At 34.9% G+C, this 25,299-nt stretch overlaps 1 protein-coding gene across 1 annotated transcript in view; it reads right to left on the bottom strand.

The window, feature by feature from the left end:
- The window catches only part of TPP2 (tripeptidyl peptidase II), a 72,180-nt gene that overhangs the window by 17,842 nt on the left and 29,039 nt on the right, over positions 1–25,299 (bottom strand). Inside the window, exons 7-22 of the mRNA XM_012644436.1 lie at positions 24,816–24,892; positions 22,858–22,985; positions 22,284–22,383; positions 18,743–18,891; positions 17,010–17,125; positions 16,327–16,495; positions 15,499–15,656; positions 14,762–14,838; positions 12,650–12,756; positions 10,244–10,398; positions 8,945–9,061; positions 8,703–8,803; positions 7,334–7,430; positions 6,058–6,195; positions 4,103–4,347; positions 3,796–3,874 (exon numbers count right to left, since the gene is read on the bottom strand). Coding sequence (XP_012499890.1) covers positions 3,796–3,874; positions 4,103–4,347; positions 6,058–6,195; positions 7,334–7,430; positions 8,703–8,803; positions 8,945–9,061; positions 10,244–10,398; positions 12,650–12,756; positions 14,762–14,838; positions 15,499–15,656; positions 16,327–16,495; positions 17,010–17,125; positions 18,743–18,891; positions 22,284–22,383; positions 22,858–22,985; positions 24,816–24,892 — 2,013 coding nt within the window. The remainder of the gene's footprint in view (positions 1–3,795; positions 3,875–4,102; positions 4,348–6,057; positions 6,196–7,333; positions 7,431–8,702; positions 8,804–8,944; positions 9,062–10,243; positions 10,399–12,649; positions 12,757–14,761; positions 14,839–15,498; positions 15,657–16,326; positions 16,496–17,009; positions 17,126–18,742; positions 18,892–22,283; positions 22,384–22,857; positions 22,986–24,815; positions 24,893–25,299) is intronic.

Raw genomic sequence — 25,299 nt, 5'->3', positions numbered from 1 at the left:
AAAAAAAAAAATCATTCCACATTCTGGCTATTCACAAAGCATTTCAATAGTGTGCAAATTGAATAATATTTTCTAGAATCAGACCAATTCACCAAATCAGTAACTACTCTTTAAGCAACATAACAGACCATCATTTAAGTGGGTTTAAAGACTGCAATTTCCTTAGTGCCTATATTATTAATAACTGCACAGTCAAAAACTTAAAAGCTTTACACAAACTATTTTAAAGATTTGTATCATATTTGAATGCTATTTATGACCTGTTAAAAGTAACAATACTCTTTCATATTACCATAAACTTCAAAAAGGGTGAGGTACTTTTTCAAATCAAGTCACAAACTCAGAGAACAAATCCATTGGGGATTATGCACAAAATGTTATTTGGTATTTTCATCAACCAAAAATTATATATATTTCCTTTGTAATGTGACTATAAAACTCTTAAGACTGATTAATTTTAAAATGAAGCTTTACTGTGTACTTGCACTGGAGATAGGGAGGAATAAGCAGAGGTATCTCTAGTTGCCAATTTCTTCATATGAAGCTTTACAAGTAATAATCTTCCTACTCATTGATATTTTCCTACCTCATACAACTCAATCCAAATAAAAATCCAGGAAAACTCCCAAAAGGTCAACCACAATATACAAAAAGAAGGAAAAAAAATTGGCTATGGCTTTGTGTAATTATCTTATACTTTTAATGGGTTCCTAGGTTACCTTTTCCTCATTCTCTAAAGCAGTGGCCTTCAAACTATTTTCACAATGACCTAAAGATATACACAACAATACATAAAATGAAATTATAATTTAAGGAGTCTGCTGAACTAACATTTCCTATTTTTTGAAAAAATGCTGGTTATATTCCACTAAATAAATTTACATGGACCCAAACAGGTCAAGACATCCAGCTGAGAAATACTGGTCTTTAGTCATTTATCTTGAAATATGATTCCTAGTAGTGCATTTTGTTTGAACAAAATGTTTACCATTATGTAATAATATGGACATTTCAGAAGACATTTTAATAAAGGAATTTTAGCTATTATAAAATGGTGACCCCCCCAGTTCCATATCATTATAAATTAAAAAAACAAAGTTTTTTGTTTATACCTTAAAACTCTGATTCTTCCACTGTTAACACTTTCTGCATGAAGAAATCACTAAAATGCTGATGTCAGGTCTTCACCAGAGAGCTCATCAAGTGTGTCCCTTTCTCTAGAATATACCTAAACTAGAAATTTTCTTTTTTGAAATTGGCTTTTTTTTAAAATTTGGCTCTCACAGTCAATCAATGATTGCTTAATAGGCTACAGGAAAGTCAATCAGACCACTTATAAGTATGCTCTTAAAATCTGTTTGCGCTCTTAGTGTGGGCTTTAATTTTCGGTCAGCAGTCCTTACTTCTCTTCCTTCTATGTCCATTGCTCTGCCCTTCCAGCACTTGGACAGATGCAAGAGCAAGGAATAAAGTTCACTTTAAAGAGCTGCAATATATTTATAAATCAAATCATCCAATTTAAAAATGCTTTTAGACTTTAAAAATAATAAGCACTTTGGCCTATATGGCGAAAAAATTACACTCATTTCTCTGTAGGATTTTAGATATGCAAAATTTCAAATAGTTACTAGGCATCATATTTGTACCAAGAAATGAATAGCATTAAAATTTTTCTATACGCAGAAAACAGGGTCTTCCAGGAATTTATGGTTGAAAAATAAACCTTTAGAAAAGCAGTATGTCAGCATTGCTTGCAGGGATAGTTAAGAGCACTATACTGCAGAATGTAAAGAAAGGAAACTAAGGGAAATACTTAAAAAAAAATTTATAATAGTGACAGAAAAAAGGTTCAATATGCAAATAAGGCTTTAAGACATCTTTTTTAAGAACTGACAATCAGTACCTTTTTAAATTTTCCTTGTCGTTTTGCTGCAGACTGCCCCTGGGAGTTAGAACGACATTCTGTAAGAAAACATGCATAATCTACACAGGATGGAGACAATACCTCTGTCTAATTTGCTTCCAGTTTATGTTCCACCTGTGTCACAGCACTTAGAAGGGTCAGGTCTCTAATCAAAATGGCATGCTTTTAAGGATAGCAACATGGCCACTTTCACTTTTTAAATAAAAATGCACTCAAATATGTTATTCCTAAGAGTAAATCTTTTTCAACTTTTTATTTGAAAAATTTAGATCAAAATCCATTAGTGATGAGAACATTTTTTAAAATACTAAATTTAGCTGACAGTCTACAGAGTCTGATTTTAAAGGATGTCATGACAATCACACAAGCTTATGCATTTGTATAAAAAGCATCAAAGTTACTGTGAAAGTCAAAGGTAAGTAAAAATTAAGTTACTTTCCCAACTACCAAAAACAAGAAATGCAAAACTATTGAGAAAAGATTTAAACAATGTGATAGAAATTACAACCAACTCAATAGCTTTAGATTATTGCTCTCTCTCAAGAAAGTCTACCCTGATAAATAATAACTATAGTTAATATCACCTGTTTATAATTTAATATCACAACTGCCTCTGAAACAATTTAGGTAGGAAGTAGTAACTATTTCTGAATTGCTAAAAGCATACCTCTATTAACAATGCTTTTTTATTATACTCTTTACAAGGAAGTGGACTCTGTAAGAGTCATCTGTCATGTGAATGAAAAATTCATAGCTGAAGTAGCTATGCTTCCGGTGATATGAAATCTAACAAAAATGACTACCAGGATTTCTTAAATCAGTGCATGTATGAATTACAATATCATTAACAACTGACTTACTTTAAATTATACTGAAGTATGCATGTATAAAAAGTATAAACTGAAATGAGAACCAAGAAATGTCAGAGTAGGCAACTTTTTCTAAGCACAAAATTCCCCAATTATGCTTCTATGACGGTAGATAAATAGCCTTGGGTTCAACAGCAGCAAGAAATAAATACAATTTTAAGATGTATGAGATCTACTAATTTTGACAACAGCATTTGTAGATTCCAGCATTAGGTGGTAGACTTACTTAGCTTTGTAAGAACTAACACTAAAGAGAAATGCAAACATGTAAGAATGACAACTTTTACTGCACTGAGCTAAAATGACTTTACAAAAAAGGTGACAAATCTATATAAACACCATTCTCACAATAAATTTGTAATGAAAACACAGACAGAAAAAAGAAAAACAGGCACCTGTAAAATTGTAACATTTATCTCCAAACTACAACCAGCAACATGTTTCTAACAAAACGCATAATTTTAAAACGAAAAGGCAATGCCAAAATAAATATCTCATATTTTCTATTATGCAAAACTCCAACCAGAAAAAGATCCGTACATGGGTGAAAAATACCATTCCTTAGTAATAATTATTCCAACTAATTTTTAGAAGCAATCCAAGAGAATGTGATTTATTCCTATATCCATAATATTATGTTGGTTAAAATTCTACAACACGTTTTAATGTTAAACATCACATTTACTTAAGCAAAGTTTGATTTGGATCTACATGTTTCGCAGGAAGTGTGTGTGTATTAGCCACGTGAGGTAGGACAGGTTCAGGGCTCAGGTATTTAAGCTTGTGAAAAAGAACACTAAATATTTGAATATATGACTCATTTTAAAAGATAACCAAATATTAATTGACCTTCACTATTAACTTGGGGAAAAAAACTATTGAAATTTTCTTTCCAGGGATATCTTCTCTTTTACCCATTCTGAAATATAGAATTAATTTCCATCTTCAAAGAAATGGAAATTTTGGAATAGGTAATTTCAGTGTAAATAAACTAATACTTACAGCTTTCTTTCCAAGTTCAGTCTTTGACAATGTTAAGGATCCTACAAGGTAGCATCCAGGTCCTGCCCCTTTAGGTATTCTAACAAAAGGAAGAGGGGGGAAATAAAGCAACAAAAGAGAAAGTTTCACAAAGATAATTAAGCAGAAAAACACCAAAACAATTGAATGAATTCCCAAAGCTAAGATTTCAAGAATCAAAAGGGAGAAATACCATCAGTCTAAAATAATAAATGACAACATACTATAAATTTGGCCTAATGTATTGCGTATGAGACGGGCATTAAGTACAAGCAATGTTATCACTTACTTATCATCAGGTAAGGAAGTAACAAAGAATGGCTGGTTATATTTGGGTGGTAATGTCAAATTGCTTGATTTCTTCTTTCCCAGAAGTGCAAGACTATGATTTTCATGAATATCTAAGCTCAAGGTATTAGACAATCTATGAGAAACAATAAATGGAAGATCTTTAAGACGTTCCAAATCACTGATTTGCTCATGGCGAATCTGTAGCCGAATTGTATAATCTCCTTTCTCCAGTTTCAAAGAATACTAAAAATAAAAAACAACATTTGGGTAAATTAAGTTTAACTAGGTAAACTGAAATCACAGTTAAGAGGATAAAGTGAAACAGTTACCATTTTCAGACTGCTTACAATATGTGAGGTACAGTGCAAGCCACTCTACAAATATCTACCTATACACAAAGACCCTATAGTGTGCTGGTGGGCAACAGGCTCAGGGACATCAAGTGAGTTGCCTACACAATACAAAAGTATAAAGGAGCTGGAGTCAGGACTAACTCCAAAGCCCTTAACTGTTTCCACAACAACAGAATACTCTCGTATTTTTAGCAAAAATCAGTGTATGCTCAATACCGATAAAACCCATGATTTTCTAGTTCATGCATCCTCAGAGACATGTACAAAACAATGCCAAGAAGTTCGCAAATTGTGGTGGCTCACACCTGTAATCCTAGCACTCTGGGAGGCCGAGGCAGGAGGATCGCTTGAGCCCAGGAGTTTGAGACCAGCCTTAGCAAGAGTGAGACCCCATCTCTACTAAAAATACAAAGAAATTAGCCGGACAACTAAAAAAAAATAGAAAAAATTAGCTGGGTGTGGAGGCACGTGCTTGTAACAAACGTGTATACATATGATGGTTGGTTGGTTTGGTATGTATGTATGTGTTCATTTATTTAATTAATTAATTTATTTGATATGGGGTCTCTCTATGTTGCCCAGGTAGGAGTGCAGTGGCTATTCACAGGTGCAATCATAACACACTACAGTCTCAAACTCCCAGGCTCAGGCTGTCCTCTTGCCTCAGCCTCCTGAGCAGCTGGGACTACAGGTGCGCATCAGTGCGCCCAGCTCATCTTTATAATATAATCAAAATGCCATACCGCTTTATCACAGACGGGAAAAACAGGAAGTCAACAGAGATCAAAAAATAAAAATCTACTATGCTCCACCAAGTTAACATGTACAAAAGAATAGGATGCTATACTCTATAGCAGCAGTTTCTTCTGAGATTAAGAACTAAATGAAGTAATGGCACTGCAATAATCCAGTCTGTAATGAGATGTGACTCTGCTTGCTTTGAAGAAAAAAAGGATGTCATTCCTTGAATGACTAACTGGAAAAAAACCTTCATATATTTTCATCATTCAGCCTAAAATTATAAATGATACAGGAACTATCTCATTTCTTTGTAAAAATATTTAGGTGTAAAATTTCTATAAATTACATGATTACAGGATTTTTTCTCTTCAGTGTGGCAGCACAAAGCATGATGCCTGACATGTAGTAAGCACGCAATACACAGCTGTCCAAGGAAGAAGTAAATTTGAAAGTACTAATAAACTGAAGACACAGGACCACTGCCATAGTGCTCTCTTTATCCTATTCAGACCAGGTGCTCACATCTCTCTGATGATTTGCTTTCCACCTACAGACAGGTGGAAGCAATGTGCACGAAGGAGAAAAGTTAAAAACAAAAAGCCATCCTGACCAGTGTCTGCAAGCGTTATGTTTGTCCTCTACCCCAAAACATGATTCATCCCAACTACATGACAGAAAAGTTGTCACAATCTGTTCAACAACTACAATAAACAACAAATCTTCTCGTGGTTTAAAAAGTACTAAATGTAAAACGATGGCATTTAAAACAAATATGAATATTACCATAACAAGAAATCAGAGTTTCATTAGTTCAGGAAACAGCTTCTGTTAATTCTAAAAATTACTGGGAATTTTATACCTGATGTGGATAGGCATCGCCTGAACCCATCTGTCTTTTGTTCTGGTCAAAAATAATCCACAGCTGGCTGTCAAATTCTGATTCATATAATAATTCACAAAGTAGTGGGCAGCTTGGAGTTACTTCCCCACTCTTAGGCTATAAAAAAATAAAAATAAGAATGATTACTTGACATAGTTTACGTAGGATACCTGTTTTTTTCTTTTTGAGACACGAGTCTCACTCTGTTGCCCAGGCCAGAGTGTCATGGCATCAACCTAGCTCACAGCAACCTCAAATCCCTGGGCTCAAGCAATCCTCCTGCCTCAGCCTTCCAAGTAGCTGGGACTACAGGCGCACACCACCATGCCTTGCTTATTTTTTCTATTTTTAGTAGAGACGGGGTCTCACTCTTCCTCAGGCTGGTCTTGAACTCCTGAGCTCAAGCGATCCTCCTGCCTCGGCCTCCCAGAGTGCGAGGATTACAGGTGTGAGCCACCACGCCCGGCCAGTTTACATATGATTTCTAATACAGATTTTCAATATTGTTATTGACATCAGACTTCTTCACTTAAAAATACTAAAAATGCTTCCTTGCGTTAAAAAAAATTGTGAAATGTAGAACATCTAGTATTTTGGCACTAATGAAAGACACTTTTACAGAGTTTTAAAAATACAAATCGAGCTATCTTTATTCATTAATAAGCAATATATATTCATTAGGACCTCTGATTACTTCATAAAGTTGAAATCTGACAATTCACTGAAATCAATCATCTCCCTAACATTAAAACCAAATTGATACTGTGTTTCCACGACACTTTTATTGAAATCTCATCAAGCCTACAAAATTCTTCCATCCAGCATTTCCACTGGCCCCAATTACTTTTACCACTCATCCCACCTAGGAGCTATTCTGCTCTTTCCCTGTGCTGATGCCTGCCTTCACAGAAAGCAGGCAGGCCCAGCATCACGACCAGAAGGCATGTGGTATTTCTGAGACATCTAGCTGTCCCTGGATCAGATGGCACCACTAGCCAGGTATCAATATCAGTGATTATAAAAACTAAGGCTCAAGGCCAGGTCACCACTAAATTACACTTTGTGACTTCACACCTGAATGGTACTTAGATAATCATAAATTATAATTTCCTAAAGAGTAAGTCCAAATTAATTCCATGTTAATTACTTGATTGTACTTATATATCTCATATATACTTTCTACTTTTGATTTTATGACTCATAAACAAACACAGAAATTCATCAAAAGGGTATACTTTATTAGGTAAACACTTACTTGATGAAAGCTGTATGTCAGGACCATCTCATAAAGTTGACGATTATTTGGCAAAACATCCCTTGATCCTAAAGGTTTTGTTTTTGCACTCACTGGCCTGTAATGAGGGAATCGCATAACTGATTTAACAGTTCATTGAATGAGACAAATAAAAGCGTAAGTAACAAAATCTATAAAATGACAGATGAGCATTCCTGAAAATTGTGCTTTTCAGTATACTTCATAACATTTTAATCAGTAACATATAATTCTTTATTGATTGAACCATAGCAATACATGCAATAAATATTACAAAGATAATCTTTTCATGATAAAAACATTTTCAAGTGCTGCCAAATAGTTCTTAACACAATCAAATCTCAACATTAGGGTGACAATCTCTAACAGTGTTACAGGATAGGTTTTGATCTGAACCCTTCTATCTAAACTGCTGACAGTGCTACCCATACACAACACAGGCCACCCGAGCCAGGTCACCCGAGCCAGGCCACCCTCGCTCCCCGGTGCTGCTCACCACACACCAAGGGCCACACTCAGCCCTCATCTTGACTGAGTGAATGGTATTTATTCTTTTTAGTAGTCCTCTGAAGCAAGTTATTAAGGTACAGATTTTGTAAAGGAGAACACTGAGATTGGGAACATGAGTTTTAAATATAGTTAAAAATGTTGATAAAACTTAATAGTCTGCTTTAAATTTAGTTCTAATTTTGAGAGTTTGGGGAAAACATTAAAATGACAGAAACTGGATATACCTTCTTCAAAAGTTGAAGTCTTAAGTTTTATTGATAATTCTAGAAGGCAGTATATCTTTACACATAATTGTGTCACTGACTACTATCCTTAATGCCCTTATTACTAGGCTTCATGCTGATATGAGTTAAGGTCAGATTAAACAATAAAAATCAGATATCTTTCAACTATAGTGAGTGTGTGAACATAGGTCAAGGTGCCCTGCTTTCATAGAGGAAGCTGCTCAGGCACCAACAGCAGACTATAGTACTTAAGTTTCTACCATTCAATAAAACTTTCTAGTAATGCAGTTTCTGAAAGGACTGGACAAAGATTTGGAAAATAATGTCAGAGGAATGTTAACTTGTTATTTTATGGCAAGAAATAAAAAGGTTAATGCCCACTGATCCTAAGTAGGCTTGACTGGGATGGACTATCCATCATACTTAACCAGCTTGTGCTGGTCAGGCGGGATAGTGAGGCTAGAAGCTACTCCTGGGGCTGCCTCCCAGAGAACTGCAAAGATACATTCTCATCTCCAACTTTCAGATGGATTTAAGAAAAACTCTTTTCAAAGAGTGTAAGAGATTCCCCTCAATCAATATTCACTATTTGTAGCCCCTAAAATATAGAATGGTACCGTAGTGTTTGGACCCAGTTCTTCAAGGTTATGCAGGGAGCCAGATCTTCATATTTCAAGGAGGACTGAACATCAAAACGGTTGATTCCTTCAGATGCATGCTACGAAGGATATTTACCATATTACTTTCTTAAACATTATTAAAAAATTTCCCCATTAAAGTTTAAATCAAACTAATGAAATTACTTGTCAATAATAAAAATAGTTGACATTAAAAATGATGTAAATGTTGTAGAACTTACAATGTTTAACTGAGGAGCAGTACACACTATCCCATGGAAAGAAATAGTATAATCAATATTGACATCACTGAGACTTGCCCACCAACGAGCAATGCAAAATTCAATTGCTTTACCACCCTGCAGAAAAAAACAATAAATTATAAATAAATCTCTTCTCTTATTTTTCATCAAATTATGGAATATAAGTATTAGCTGTTTTAGAGCAATTCTATGCTTTTAAAGTTTCCTATTTGTAGTAAGAAAATGCAAAGAACTTTTATCAGCTATGCTAAGAGACAAATCACAGTTGCATAGACAAGATGTGGGTATTTAAATATACATAGTTATTTACCCATAATCTTATACTTTTTGTCATGAAAGAGCTGAGGCAGCTTTTGAAAGCACAATAAAATAATGGTGAAAAATAAGATGGAATAAAAAATTAGGACCAAGAGAAAAATAATTAGGAATAATGACAAGAGAAAGGATACTGTAACTTTGTAAGTTATATTCAATAGCCACAGCTGAGTTTTGGGCTCAGGGATGCCTGCCAACCAAAGCAAAATGAAATCACGGTCACATTATTCTTATTGAAAAATAAAAATAATAAAATAAGGACAAACTGTTTTAAATCACTAAGTGTTTTAGCACTAAGTTTTAAATCAAATTTTCTAGTAATCAGTGAGTGGGAAAGTTTAAAAAGATGAGTCATGTAACAATGATCCACAGAAGAACACAAATGAAAGTAACCAGAAACACAAGAGATAAGGGAAAAAAAATCACACAAACCAACTGAAAACAAAAAGTAGAAGTTTAGGAAAGAACATCAGTACCTTCACCTTCTATGGAAGAAAGACTAGTCATCACTTCTAGCACCAGAGATAAGACTGGAGATCTCACATTATTTGAGATAACTTAGACATGGAACAGCAGCAACTTAACATCATAGATTCTTAACAAAAGGGTATTAATAAAATAACTGACATACAGAAAAGTCTTAAAGAAGGAAATAATCTGTTTTGCAATGAGGAAGCAATCTAAATCAGGGTCTAAATTATGAGGTATGACACTCTACCAGACTAGCATTTTTCTTTGACTAAATTATTCAAAAATTAAAGAGATGAATATTTACCTCCAATCAGTTTCAAGTACCCTAATTAGACTTCCTATCTTTCTACTTCACTTTTTTGGCATTAACAAAATACACAGTTCCAATGTACTCTGAATAGAAACTATAAGATCAAATTCAAATACTTAGTCTTAGCCCGTACCAAAAAGGAAAATAATTATTTTAGGATTTCAAATTGCAATTAAACTTACTAGGACAGGAAAAGCTTCAGTCAGTGTTCCTTTTTCTGGGAGGGAACAAAACTTATAGAATTCATGACTTCGATATGCTCTTTGCTTCACAAGCTGTACTGCATGAAGAACAAACTTGGCTGACACCTCAGAAGAACATGAACACACTGTAACTTCTAAAACAACAGGGAAAGAAGCAAAGTTTTAAACTGTTAAGACTTAAAATCAACACAGAGTAGTTTTAATAATTTCTACTTGTTTAGGGATTATATCAAAAATAAAAGGATATTCAAATGAAATCTGTAAACTTCCTTAAAAACAATCAACAGAATATTAATAAAGCTAGAAAGGTATAAGATTTTCTTTGGGAAATAAACTGGTATAAAAATGAACCACCACCACGCTACAAACACCAGGAAACAGAAGCTGTCCACAGATGTACACACTATTATCCTAAACAGGTACCTTTTAAAATCCCTTTCTTTCTTGTTTTAGCTGAAAACCAATCAATTCCTGATATAGAAGATTGTAATTTGTTATCATGCCTCAATTCCATTAGTACCTATTTATTCAACTTCATTAATAACTTTTCCTACTCTCTTCCTCTTTACTTGTGTCCTGTTTGCATCTAGAAAGTATGACCATCAGAACTACACCTGCTTAACTTTACTCTGAGACAGAGCTGGAGAGAAGCCAAAATCACTGTGAAGCAAGATCAGCAACTTATCTAAAGAATACCTGCTTTAATTCAAGGGAACTGGGAACTGAAGCAAGGATCAATCCATTGGTTCACAAAGCCAAGTGGGCACAGAGCTTTTGAAACCTCATCAGTTGCTAAGAATACAAAATCTAATCTAATGTTACCACACTATGTCTAATTATTTGAAATAGAAATCATCTGTAGATTTCTAATCTAAGACTGTTAAATGCTCTAAGCTACTTTCATTCTAGATCACTTGATAAATTTTTATTTAAAAAACTATTTTAAATGCTTACCTAAATAAATCATAATTAGGCCATTATAATGACTCACATTTACCACTAAATAACACTAACCACAGATTTTTATTCTTTAATATTAATTACCACTGTGCATTTTACCAGATCCTCGAGCTGTAAAACTTCAAGGGGCCCTGTGTGAATGGCACCACAGAGTTGTTCAACGGAGCAATTCTGACTCTACCCCTTTGAAGAACTGTCAAGTGTATGAATGTAATCTCAACATGGATGAACCAAGGAGTTTATAAAATCTCTAATCCTTTCAGCAAGAGAATAAACAGTATTTATAGTTCAAAACAGAAGTTCAGATAATTAAGAAACCTGCCCCAGGTAATCATTAGTGTATGGCAGAGTCTGGATTGTTAAAGCAGTGTGCACATTAACAGGCTATACTGGACCCTGTTCAATTCGTTGCTTTAACTCTCAGCTTTTGCTATTCATTATTTTGCCCTTACCCAGTTGTATAAAACAAGAAAAGCCTTCCATTTCCTGTGCCATCAAGTGACAGACAGATGGACTGCATATAGACAGATGACCAGAAGGTGGTATGGGGAACCACAAAGACAATTAGCTCTTCCCAAACTAGCTCTCATATGATTTCATTATTTCATTTTTAATAAGCTTAGACGTAAACACATCTGTATTTGCATATGAGTATTAAAATACATTCCTAAGTTAAATACAAGCCGTTTTTACATGGCACCTATCTACCTTATAGGTTCTGACGAGACTGGATGAGATATAATCTGTGTAAAAAGCCCAGCAGAGGGCCCTAACCCAAGAAATATTAATAAGGTTGGCTACTAATTTAAATTGGGTGACACTTTCTTGACTGTCCACATTTCTTTCTTTCTATCAATGTGAGTGAGCTCTGACAGCTTACATTCCCCACCCCCAATACTGACTTCTGAATTACATAATTAGGACGTAGAACTTGTGAAGGAAAATATGGTATACCTATACGCTTGTATAAAGGCATGACATGATTACTTTCATAGGACTGTAATATATAATTCAACAGCATTGTTTAAGTAATCATTTACTCTCAAAATTTCAGAGACACTAAAGTAAAAATCTTTCATGAACTTTCGATTTGTTTATAGAACTTCAAAGATTGAAACTCCATTTCTAAAATTCTGCAAGTTTGACATTTTAGGTTTAAGCAACAGCTGCTCTGGTTAAATAGATTTGTAGCATTCCTTAAAAAAAAATCTTAAGATGGCCTAGATAATATGCTGTATAAGCCAATGCAAAATAGTACTAGATTTAAAAAAAAATTTAAATCTAACAGCAAATCTAAGGTACTAAATACATATAGTATTATTATGAGAAAAGTAAGTGTTGCTAATAAACAAACTTCACATAAATCATCATACAGATGAAATGTACATGGAGATAAGTGGTCAAGACAGACTTTATTTTACTTACCAGCCCATGTTGCACCCTCAGGAACCTCAATAAAATGCCTTCGAATTTGACCAGGTTTAAAGTGTACATCTGTAAAAGCTACATCATAATGTGATGATTCATTTACTCTGAAAATACAAATAAATTATTAAATGTGATTCACTCATAAAACAGCTTTATGTTTATAGTAAGCCCACTGGTACTCTAGATTTTATTGAATAAATATAAGAGAACAGTTCACTAGAGATAAACACAGGGACTTAAACGCTGGTTACAAAACAGTATGCACAACATCCAGTTTTTGCAACATGTTAACAAAGATAACCTCTGGATAGCAGATAATTCTTTCGGTCTATTTTATAATTTGTAAGATATATACATACACACTATAAAAAAAGCTCTTTTTTGTTAAAGGAATTTTACAACATTCACAGAATTTTCCAATTACCAGATTCTGAACGATAGTGAGTCCTAGATATTAATGGGTAATGTTTTGTGTCACTCACACTGTCTTATTGCTATGAGTCTGGTTTTAAATTAAGCTCCTCTTATAGCTTCAAAATGCTCCCATGCTGTAAAATATTAAAGAAGAATGACAAACTACTTTTGAAGCATTTTTGTAAGCAATCAATGAAACATAAAGGTCAGATGTATAACTACATGCCATGGAAACTACGTAGATGCTAGAGATAAATTCTTGTCTGTATGACATTTAATGAGTGCCTACTACACAGGAGGAACTGTTATCGGGAGCTACAAATATAAAAATGAAGAAAACCTGAGCCTTTGCCCTCCACAACCTAGTGGGGAGAGAGAAACCATCAGAGACATTTAACATAAGATGCTCCTGGCAGACAGGAAGCTTTAGGGGAAAATGGGTGAAGAATACTTGTTCATTCAAAGGGAACCCAGGAAACCTTCCTGAAGGAGATGATGTATCAGCTGATTCCTGAAGGTCTTATAAATTACCTTGTCTAAATTCCTACTGGACTTTGAGGGAATATATGGCTGAGAATTTAACTGTTGTGCAATTTTTCCATGTGTATGCCACTTTTTAATCTACTCGATTTCAAACTATGTTTCTCATGGGCTGAGACTTGTTACATGCTTATTATTTGTCCAAATAACAAATTCAACAGAAATTGTTAACTTAGAACTTTCACTTGTTTCCAGTACTCTCATACTCCCAATCTCACCATTGATCTACTAAACAATTTGCTTTGCTTTGTACATACTATGTAACAGGCTCCATGTAGGAAGGAGTAAGATACAGTCCCTGTGTCTTCAGTGGTCTCAAATGGCATAAATTAATTAAAAAGTTACAGTATTTTAGCTAATGTCTGTTCAGGGGCATGTAGATAGTGGCACGAGGCAGAAAGAAGGGACTCCCTTTATCCAGGGAGGACCAGTAATGTGTCTGGCCAATAAGTTAAAAGACAGGCAATCAAAGCAAAGCAATCAGCTGTGTAAACGCACAAATCCCAAGGAAACTTGGAGTATCAGAATCAGGGAGTCGGTTAAAATGTGTAATTTGTTGTATGGAATGACTGGAAACACTGATTGGGACCATAATTGCAAGGGATCATTGTTTACTATTTTAAGAAGCTTGAATCTGATCCTTGGAAGTGCTACTGAAATATTTTAAGCAGGAAGTAAAATGACCAGATTCCATGGCCCCAGGGTGGATAAGATGGAAATTTAGAAGCCTAGAAACATTAAATGCCTAGAAAAGTGGAAGAACCAGGAGAAAAGAATAACCCCAGACACAGGGGGACAAAAAAGGCAGGGATGGAAAGGGATTAAGTAATATTATCAAACCCTGCAGAGGGACTGGGTAAGACGAAAGCTGAGCTATCCTCTCAACTGGGCAATGAAGAGGTAGGTCATCAGTAACCCTGACAGTTTTGATGGAAGAGTAGGGCAGATGCCAAGTGCCATCACTTGTTCTCACAGTTAACAAGGAATGACATGGCTGACTCACACCACCTGAAAATGCTAGCCAGTAGCAAGAATTAAGACTACATCCCAAATACTTAGTTCCGGACTGGTAATCCATTAAAAGTCTACACTACTCCATAAATAGTCATTAAAAACTTCAATGTGACAGTAAATGGTGAATAACCTGTTACTTACTTTGCTGCTATGACTGCAGTGATCGGAACTCTGAACAGAGGACCTGCATTAGGGGATGCTATATCATAGCCACATACCTTGAAAAAAGAAAGATACGTTTCAATATCCATAAACAAACTTTTAAAAGAGGGGAAAAAAACGTATAATCTTTTCACAGAATAAATTAATTCAATTTTAAAAGTTAAAGGTCCTAAGCACAAGGTGATACCAATTTCCCAACACTTAATCACACAACAGCAAACAGCCCAAACAAATACATGCATAACAATCTCTGACTAATTCAGACTAATGGGGAAATGAGGCATCAAGTACAAATCAAATAACCTTAATTACTCTCAACTGAATATCAGCTCAAACTAGTACTACAGACAACTTTGGAGGCAGAGATACTGTTCCATGCTTATTTACAACTACTGTTTAACAGATGCTTTACACATCTAAGTATTTAAAGGTAACTGCAGCCAGGATTAGCTGACTAAACAATGACCTAAGTAAAAAGGTTCTGTTGTACCAATTCTCTCCCTTTGCTGCTTTACAAAAGGACATGACATTCTTAATGTATTTTGCTGCTTAAATGGATACAGATATACCAAAAGAGCAGTAAAATTTTGGAAGTTAAAAGGTATAGCTGTTTCTTAAAAGAAAGCAATACATTGCAAATATACTTGGGATAGTTTATTTTTAACTTTTAAACATTTTAAAGAGTAAAGAAAGTCAAAATGAAGACATGTCAATACCTCTGTATAATGCAATCCTTCTCTTAAGCCCCTGGGATCCACACGTATGTTTATGTGTCTACATTGATTCATAAGTTCCAAATGGCTGGGACATTGAACCCAAGATGAATTTGAAGTTAAAGCTAAATGAAGCTGAAGTGATATTTTTTCAGAGTTTTCTGGCATAAAAAGACCAAAAGTTAAAAATTAGTATTTTTTTCCTTTTCTTCCATTTTAAAAAGTTCTGTCTTCTCTCAAAAAAATTCAGCAACTTAGTTTAATTGATTGTGAAATGTACCCAAAACACGGCTTAAATAAAACAGTCACAGAATCTTCCTTACGTTTCAGCACAATCATGATCCACTCGTATTTTCACCAGACACTGGTATGACTTTAAAATACATTTTAGTGGATATTTTTCATTACTGTGTGCAGATAATAATAGCATTTGACTGAATGAAAACTACCAAATACAAAGTGAAGACTACTTTTGTTTATACCTAATTGAGCTGCAATTCTCCCTGGCTGCTTCCACTTTCCAACTGAAAGCTCTATCTTCTACCCAAGCAGTTAAAGTGGGAAAGAAAAAGAATTTGATGTTTTATTATCCACAATGTAATAAAACCATTCTACAGTTTTTCCTCAGTAGTCAAGATGTTAATTGCACTGCTATTGAACTGGGACTCTGAAGTGCTCTACTATTTTCCCTTGAATCTATAAGATTTAAAATAATCATATTGTCAATTCATGCTTGCTTTTCAGAACACTGGCCCAAACAGCATTTCTCTATTGTGATATCATTCAAATCACAAATGTGAATCTTTCGGCTTACTGCAGGCTATATCTGACCTGTGTTCTCTGGAAATACAGGTTCAATGCCAACGCCGTGATCTGAAGGTGCAGCCACCTGGACAGGATCTCGGAGGTAGATGCCACGGTTATTTCCAACAGTAACAGTGAAACCTAATTTATTAGCGAATGATGTATTCTGAACGAGGTAGTCATAGGCTTTATCAACCTAATTAAAAGAATATAAAAGGCTGAGTCAAGAAAATACTTTGTTGCAATTTACCAATCCACATGATTTCAGTTGAAGCAAGTGCAAATAGGAAGTTTCCATATGTACCTCCCTAAACTACCCATTACCCCAACTAAAAGGACAATTTTATATTTTTAGACACCAGTTGCATCTTCCACTCTGCTCTTTATTCACACTGTTTGTTCTCAAATGACCAAATTTAAGAACTGATGATCCCTGTGCCATTATGACTGACCAGTTTTTGACCTTCTTTCCTTTGAATTTCCAACCTCTACATGGACTCCATCTGTTATATTTCTCCATCTTAGTTCAATGAAATTGTCTTAACTATAAAATTTGTTTTTGTATCCTTTCTGCTTACAGTTCAACTATGGCCATAGAATCTAGAATTTAGATACACTGAATCACTTATAACAGAAAATATTATCCAGTAACATCTAAGACATTATCTTAATGATGCTTTACAACCCGTTTTTCATACAGGCAATAATACCTGAATAATACCATGTCCTTGGGCAAATACTTCTATATTGTCAGCTTTCACTGCAGTGTTTTCTAGAGCTCTTCTGACTGAGTGCACTGTGTAGTCAACATTATTAGCTTTCAGACCTAAAATTAAAAAACAAAAACAAGAAAAGCAGTGTTAGAGAACTCACTATCTGAAACCCTAGTTCCCCCGAACCAGTATGACGACATGCAGACTCTCTGGTTTTAATGTCTTGTGTTTCAACACTCATTTTTTAATTGTTTTTCAAAGTGACCTAAACAGTCTGAGTCAAACTGCTTGCATCACACTGAGACTTCACTCCACAAAAGTCACTGCATGTCCATTATGCAGTGGCATTAACGCAGGATATGCAGAGGTAATATAAATGTACAAGCACACACCTAAAGGCACTGGAATGACATTTTTCTTTAAAAACATTTTCTTTAAAAGAACATGGTTATTGGCAGTGGTTTTCAACACAACTGCACATTATAAACACCAGGGTAACTTAAGCAAAAAAGATGCTGAGGTCTCATGACAGATCAATTAAAGCAGAACCTTTGAGGACTGGATCCCAGGAATTCCTATTTATTAAAAGCTTTCCAGGTGATTCTAGGGTACAGCTAGGTTGGGAAAAACATGGAGGTCATTAATTTGTAAGCCTTGTTATCTTGACTGTTGTTAGAGATAAAAGATGATTACTATACCATTCTTCTCCTCTCCAGAACTCATCAAACTAAACTATGATATTTTAAGAAACAAACAACACAAGCATGGAAACAATGATGCTAAAAGAGCAAATCAAGAAAGTGACCAATTTTGTCAGAGAGAAACTTGAAAAAGTGAAGCTCCATCAGAGCAAATAACAGATGAGCTGGGTCTTACAGAACGTATAGGAGTTTGCAAGGCCAAAAAAATGACAGAAAGGACTTCTAAGTAGAGAAAGCAGGAAACCCAAAGATGGAGGCACGAGAGACCTTGAAATATTTGGTGAGGTTGAACAGGACTAGAAAGTGGATAGAGTCACATCAGGGATTATTATCCTAAGAGTTTGGACTCAATCTGGTAAATGATGTGGAACTGACAGGGGTTTTTAAATAAGTGGTACATAACCACTGGCTTGTGTTGGTGGGTCTGTGGCACCAGTGTGAATCGATCACTTTGGGGAGATGTGGTGAGCAGAGAGAGCTATGATGGTAAGGAAAGGGGTGAATAAAGGAGGCAGGGGAGAGACAACTGGAAAAGGGACATTTTTGAGGTAAGAGCTTCACAACAGGTTGGCCATCCTGACTCTGAGTCCTAGACTGACCCTGATGACACCCTGTTAACACTGTGCACCACCCTAGAAATCCCTTCTTCCCTTTGTACTTCATTTTGCTCCACAGTATTCGACTTCTATCGTGTAACATAATGATTATTTATTTTGTTCAAAGTCTGTCTCCCTTAATTATAATATAAACCCCTCGTGGGCAGGTATTTTTGATGTTTTATTCAATAATTTAGCCCCAGAACTAAAAGACTGCTTGATAGTCATTAAGAGTAGACAGTCAATAAATGTATTGCTGAATGAATGACGACAGATTCAAACTGTCATTATCATATTAATTATTTTCTACCTTAAACTTTACTTTGTGTCCTAGGACATTATCAATTCTACCACATGTTCTTACCTAGAGAGCTTCAGAAAACAAAAATATTCGTCTGCAATAAGGTAAGAGAGTAATAAGCAATGTCCTTACCTGAAAGTATCAGGGCAATGCCTCCACACGCATTAGGGGAAGACATAGATGTCCCATTCATTAGCTGAGTTCCCCTCAACGTCCAGTTAGGAACAGAAGCAATGGCTCCTCCTGGTGCACTGATACTCACTCCAAGGGCCCCATCAGCACTAAAAGGAAAGCCATTGAAGTTTGCTTATGGTGGTCAAAGGTGGGGATACTTGGACATTCTTAAGGAGGCTACTGGTCAAATCAATTATAGTACAATACTATGGACTATTTGCAGTCATTACAAATAATGACGGAGATACTACTACAGAAAATCGACGGGGAAAACATATCCAGCATAGCTATTTCCCATACGCAGCATTTATTTTTTTCCTTATAAGTGAACAGAAACCTCTGTGTGTCTGGGGGTTTATGTGTGACAGGCCAAAGGTGTCAGGTATATTTACAGAGAGAAAATAAATGAGTATCATTGCTCAGACTCCTTAATTAAAGTACTTCTCTCTCATCTATAATAAGTAGATTTCCCCTCTTAATTTAATATAGCACTGTACAATAGAAATATAATGTAGGCCACATCATGTAATTTTAAATTTTCTACAAGCCTCATTTTGAAAAACAATATTTTAAATAATATATTTTATTTAACTAGACACATCCGAAATATTATTTCAACACATAATTGATAGGAAAAAAAGAGTTTACATTCTTTTCTGTACTAAGCCTTCAAAATCTGGTGTACATTTTATACTTCTAGCACATCTCAATTCAGACCAACCTCATGGGACCAGGTGGCCGCCATACTAGACAGCTCAGCCTAACAGGACTGCCTAATGGAGGGCTTTAGCTAAGCAAAGCCTAATGAGTTAAAGCCCTCACAGTTTGTGATCACATTCTCATCCAACACAAGCTCTGTCCTTTGTCCCAAGTAAAGAAATAACATTATCGGCATACTTTCTCCTCCCTGGAAAAGTGGCTATAAATTCCCCACAGAGGTTGCTAGACTCTCCCTCAAACATTCTTCCCCCAACTGAGTGAACTATTTTTGTTCCTGACGAGGAATCAATCCTAGGGCTTTGGATTTTTACAAAGAGCTGACAGCAGTGTGGATTTGAAACGGGTTGGTGGCACCCCTTTTAGTGAAGATCTTAGAACAAATATTAGGTAAAAAAAATCTGTTGACCTGTAAAGATGCTCATGACATATTGCTGAGTGACAAAAGTAGGTTATAAAAGCGCCTGAATAGTGAGACCTCCCATATGCACTGGAGAATGACAAAAAGGATGTTCATCAAAATGTCACCCGTACGTATCACAGATAATGAGATTTAGGGTGATTGTTACTTTCTTGTTTGCTCTATCTATATTGCCTAGTAATGTTCATAATGAGAAATGGGTATTTTATAATTGGAAAAAAAATAACTGGAAGAGTCATGAATTCTTTTTTTTCACATGGCAAACTTCATAAACAGAGTCATGAATTTGAACTGACCAGTTCCTATTGCTCTTTATTAATTTTCTACTAGCCTGTTAAAGTGGCAAATCATAAAGCATTTCTAGGTATTTAAATCGGTACTAGAAAAATGAGTTGCATGAAATGTAAATAAGTGTTTCCTTAAAATTTAAAAAACAACAGTCATATTTTTCTTCTAAATTACAATATACAATTCAAAAATATAAAATTCAAAACCTGTTTATGTAGACATTATTTGGTAATGTCATTAAGAAATACGCCACAAATCTATGTAACCTAAACATTTGTACCCCTGTAATATGCTGAAATTAAAAAAAATTAGAAAAAAAAAACTAAAGAAATATGCCATATTTGTAGACACCTGGAAGTCAAGTAAACGCTGTGTGTCTGACAGTCAGTGCTGACCAAGAGGCAGTGTTTTTCAAAAAGTACAGAGCACATTCTGTTCAGTGATCATTAGTCAATGTTTTATATATTTTATAGTGTATAATAATTAAGTCTAATAATTAAACCAAATAGTTTGCAATATTTCATGTTTCAAATATAGTAAACATAAAATAAATTCTCTCAATTCTTAGAACATCTGGTTTGTGAATCATTATCTGCTTTAATCCAAACTTCTCCCATAATTCATGAACTCCTTAGTGTTTTCTTAAAATAATTCTTTAAATGTTCTATTGCAAATAAGATTGGCAAAGGCTGGTTTAAACATTCTCTAATACTTTATTTCTTCATTAACTATAAGACAAAACTTAAAATTTCAAAATCAATTTTAGAAGAGAATTAAGTTTATTAATTTGATACTTTTACTAACGGAACATAAAACAAATTTTTGCTAATTTTTCACTCTCATTGCTAGTCACTCTTATTCAGTGATGTTAGTTGGGCTGACGAGGGTGGTTTATAGAGATGGTATAAGGTGAAACTTTCTGACCCATATGGAGATCCACAGCCTGATTGTTTTTAATCACGGTTTATAAAAAACTACTAAATTTATTCTTTAAAAAGGAAATTACCTCAGAGAAGACTACGAAGGTATTTGTAACTCAATTGAATATAACATTATCATATTTGATCTGATTCCAGCCAATTTTTCTCATTGTATCTTCTAATATTCCCTACCACGTCTTTTATACTTACACACACCCAACTCCTAGTTATTTCCTCAAAAACTTTACACTAAAACCTGCTTATCTTTGGTTTCATGTTATTCTTGGCATATCTGCTTCTCAACATCCTATCCATCTTTGAAGGCCAACTTGAATACCATCTCCTCCATGAAGGGTCCAAGTGATTGCTCCCACCTGTTTCGTTGCATCATCCTAAAATGGCATTTTGAATTCAGATCGCAAACTATTGATTTATGCCTTGCCTGTTGCAGGCACTAAAGTATCTGCTGAACTGGATTCAAAGTCTATTCTTTTTCTAAATTAACTCTAAAGAGGTAGAGATGAATTAAAATAGGCTTTATTTTTCAGAAGGTACCTGTACCACTGATGTCATAATGAGGGATTATATAAATTTGGACTTAATATACCTCTTTAGAAAGATAATCAGTTTCTAGAATCAGATAAATATAGTTCATAGAGGGTTTCAGGGAACCAAAACAGATGAACTTCATTTGTCAATCAGAATTTGCTTACTTATAGATCTCACCCAAAATTGTTCAAAGCAGATCATAACTTAAAAGATGAACATTGGTATGCAGGCCCTATACTGTGATGCTTTATAAAAGCTTAGGGATTTTGTTTCACTGAAGTTCAAATATCAAAATTATTTAAAACAAGGCCATCACTACTTTTCAAGGATAATCAAGTCCTTACTTTTTCTTTAGATCCTCGTAAATGAAGGATTATGAATATAGGCATAAGAATTTATCCTCAGAATAGTTATGTTACTCACCTAACAATGAAGCGATTATTTTATTTAATTATCTGTCCCTGAGATGAGACTGCTAATCAAAATGAAAATATTGAAAAAATTAAAAGCCAATAGAAGGAAACATTATCTAAAATTCTGCCCTTTCCAATCATGTAAAGTTTAACCAAACACATATAATGATCCCTGTACTACCTGCACCTACCTAGGGCCCCTAGAAGACCATGTGTATTGATTTGCAGGTAATTTCTCTCTCAGCGAATACTCAGCAACCATCATATCAGGAGAAACATAGGCACCAACACCTGTGGAATGAAATTTTATCATTAACAAAAGAAAGCCAAATGTGTATCTTAATTCTAAATCTACTGTTCACTGGGGTAAACTGCTTAATCTCTCTACGCTAGTCCTCTTTTATAAAACAGAAAGATGAAATTTAATAAGGAAACAAGGAAGTTTACTATGTACCAGACTTTATACTAAGTACTTTGCTTTTGGGTATAAAAATAACTATCTTCCAAAATTATTTAGTGGATTAAATATAATAACGTACCTAAAAGTATCATCTGTACCTCTGTTGAACTACTTTCTCCAGTCTACTTTAAACTACAATAAACTCTAGATATGCTGATTCCCATACTAGACTGTAAGTTTCCTGAAGACACAGTGAAGGTCTACCAGTATCTTGCATGTAGTGGAGATAAAATTAACATTTGTTTAACTGTCATTTTTTGTTTACTTGTTTTTAAACAAATCTATTTCTAAAACAGGAAACTAACCTATCACACTTGATGTAGTTCCACCTGGACAACCGACTGTAGAAAGGCATGGACCGTTATTTCCAGCACTTGAAACATAAATTATATTGTGCTTCCACACTGCTTCATTAATTACTTCACAAATTCTCCTGAAAAAGAGAGAATTCCTTTGAACATATAAACTGTTCCATTTTTCAAGAAATACATTATAATATATAACATAATGTGAAAAAATTTTCAAATACAATTTATATCATAAAACAAACTAAAATATGGTTTCTAAATTGTAGAACTGAACAGTAACTATAAATAAGGAAGTGTGCATAAGAATCACTCAGCAGACATACTCAAACTATAAACATTCTGCCTCTATTCCCAAAGTGTTTATAGTACCAAAACCTTGTTCAAATATATGAGTACATAAATTTTGGCACTTACATCTTTGGTGAAACATGATACAGCCATTCTAAGTGATACACTCCAGTTGGGTTTTAGCATAGAGAAGGAGTCACGAGGACAGATTAAATGTGGGAAAAATGCTAGATGCCAAATTTAATATATATGGGAAAATATACTACAATACTAAAATCTTAACAGTGACTGTGGCAATAGGTGTTTCATTTACATCCTCCACTTAAAATAATGTATTCAGAAGAAACTCCTCAGATGATTCCTCTGCATATTTGTGAGGAGGAACTGTTTGACTAAAAGAACAATCTTTAGCGGCAAAGGTAAGTTAGGACACGAGGAAAACCTTAAGAGTAAGATTTTAAAATATAAGAAATCTAGTTACAGCTTAACGGGAAACAAGAAAAACTTGCTGACATTAAAGGAGATGAAGTTAGATAACAATGAAGAAGAAAATGGAGTTAATATAAAAAAGGTGTAGGGCCACATGACTCTTGCAAATTATAAGCCTGAATATCTGACTAAGGAAAAAATATTAGAGAAAGAGGAATTTAAAAGGATGAATATCAAAGGAGAGAAAGAAATACACGTATGTAACCAAGACAATAAAGTGAGAGGATATGTGCCAAGATTGCATTAAAGAATGAAATGACTAAGAATGACAGGCTGCATGTTACAACGGCAGTAAGGTGATGTCTCCCAAGAAACCCAGTACCAGTTATTTGAGAAAATTAAGTAATTTGATAACAGCAAACTACAGGGTCTGGCTTGGTAAAATTTCCACTCTGATAAGACATTCTTCAGAAAGCAGATAATGGGCATATTTGCATGGCTTGGTGGTGGGAGTAGGAGAGAGACAGTCAATAAAGTTAATACTAGAGATAAAATAATTTCAAATAGTTATTACCATTAAGAAAAAAGGCAAAGTAACATAATGTCAAGGCCACAATGCTGGGTTTGGCGGTGAAAGACACTGAAGATAAAACGAAGAAGAGGAGGAGTGTGTGAGATACACTGGGATGGATCAAGGAGACGTGGACACTGAAGATGTGGAGACAGTGAATACACACAACCAACAGGAAGTTTTGCAGATCAGGTGCAAGGTCACTGAAGGGTACAGCAGGGTTTCAGCAAGTCTGGGGGTATGTCAGGTATGTAGCTTCAGGGTGCTTATGAAATGAGTAATTATAATGATGGATGGACCATCATATCTAAGCTGGCTGGGAAGGAGGTGAAGATGCAGTGGAGTCAACAGTGAAAAAGTACCACAGGGGTCTGTGGGTTGCAAGTCTCAGAAGAAGAGTTAGGGTGGAGTAATCAAGTAAGAGCTACACTGGACAGCAAAGGAATGCCTGTAATCGAAATTTCAGGCATGCTGCAATGAATGGCATTAACAACATCAAAGACATGACCACGGGAATGGGGGCGCCCTGAGGTTCAGGAGACATACAATTATTATCTAAGCACTGCGACTGTTCTTTCCATCGTGACATTTAATCCACTTATGAAAAACATTTAAGACTCCTTACCAGCTAAGTTTCTATAGCTAATGACTATGAAAAAACACTCACCCAGAATTTGGCCAGTGAGTTGCTTCTCCATAGCTGTAGTTGACAAGATCACACTTATGATTTATAACTTCTATCATCTATTAAAAAGATTAAGAGTTTAGTTTAGGCAGCAATTTACAGAAACAGATTAGGCAGTAAAATAAAGGTATATATATAATCCTACAGTTTCTGAGCCAATCACACTCTAATTTATAAGTTACTTCCAGGCATATCACTATGTGTTTGAACATATAAACAAACAGAAACAAAAAGGTAAGAGGAGACACATAATAGTCAAAAAATAAAAACTAAAATTTCCAGAATGGAGTGGGGTTAGAGGTAGAGGAAATAGAATGGTCCTTATTACTAGATTCTAAAATCACTCAAGTAAAATATAATTCGTATATTAAAATGAAGTACTGGCCGGGCGCGGTGGCTCACGCCTGTAATCCTAGCACTCTGGGAGGCCAAGGCGGGCGGATTGTTTGAGCTCAGGAGTTCGAAA

This window comes from Propithecus coquereli, unplaced genomic scaffold (assembly GCF_000956105.1).
Source record: "Propithecus coquereli isolate 6110/MARCELLA unplaced genomic scaffold, Pcoq_1.0 Scaffold212, whole genome shotgun sequence".
Classification (NCBI taxonomy): domain Eukaryota; kingdom Metazoa; phylum Chordata; class Mammalia; order Primates; family Indriidae; genus Propithecus; species Propithecus coquereli.
This window is presented reverse-complemented; position numbering and strand designations above follow the sequence as displayed.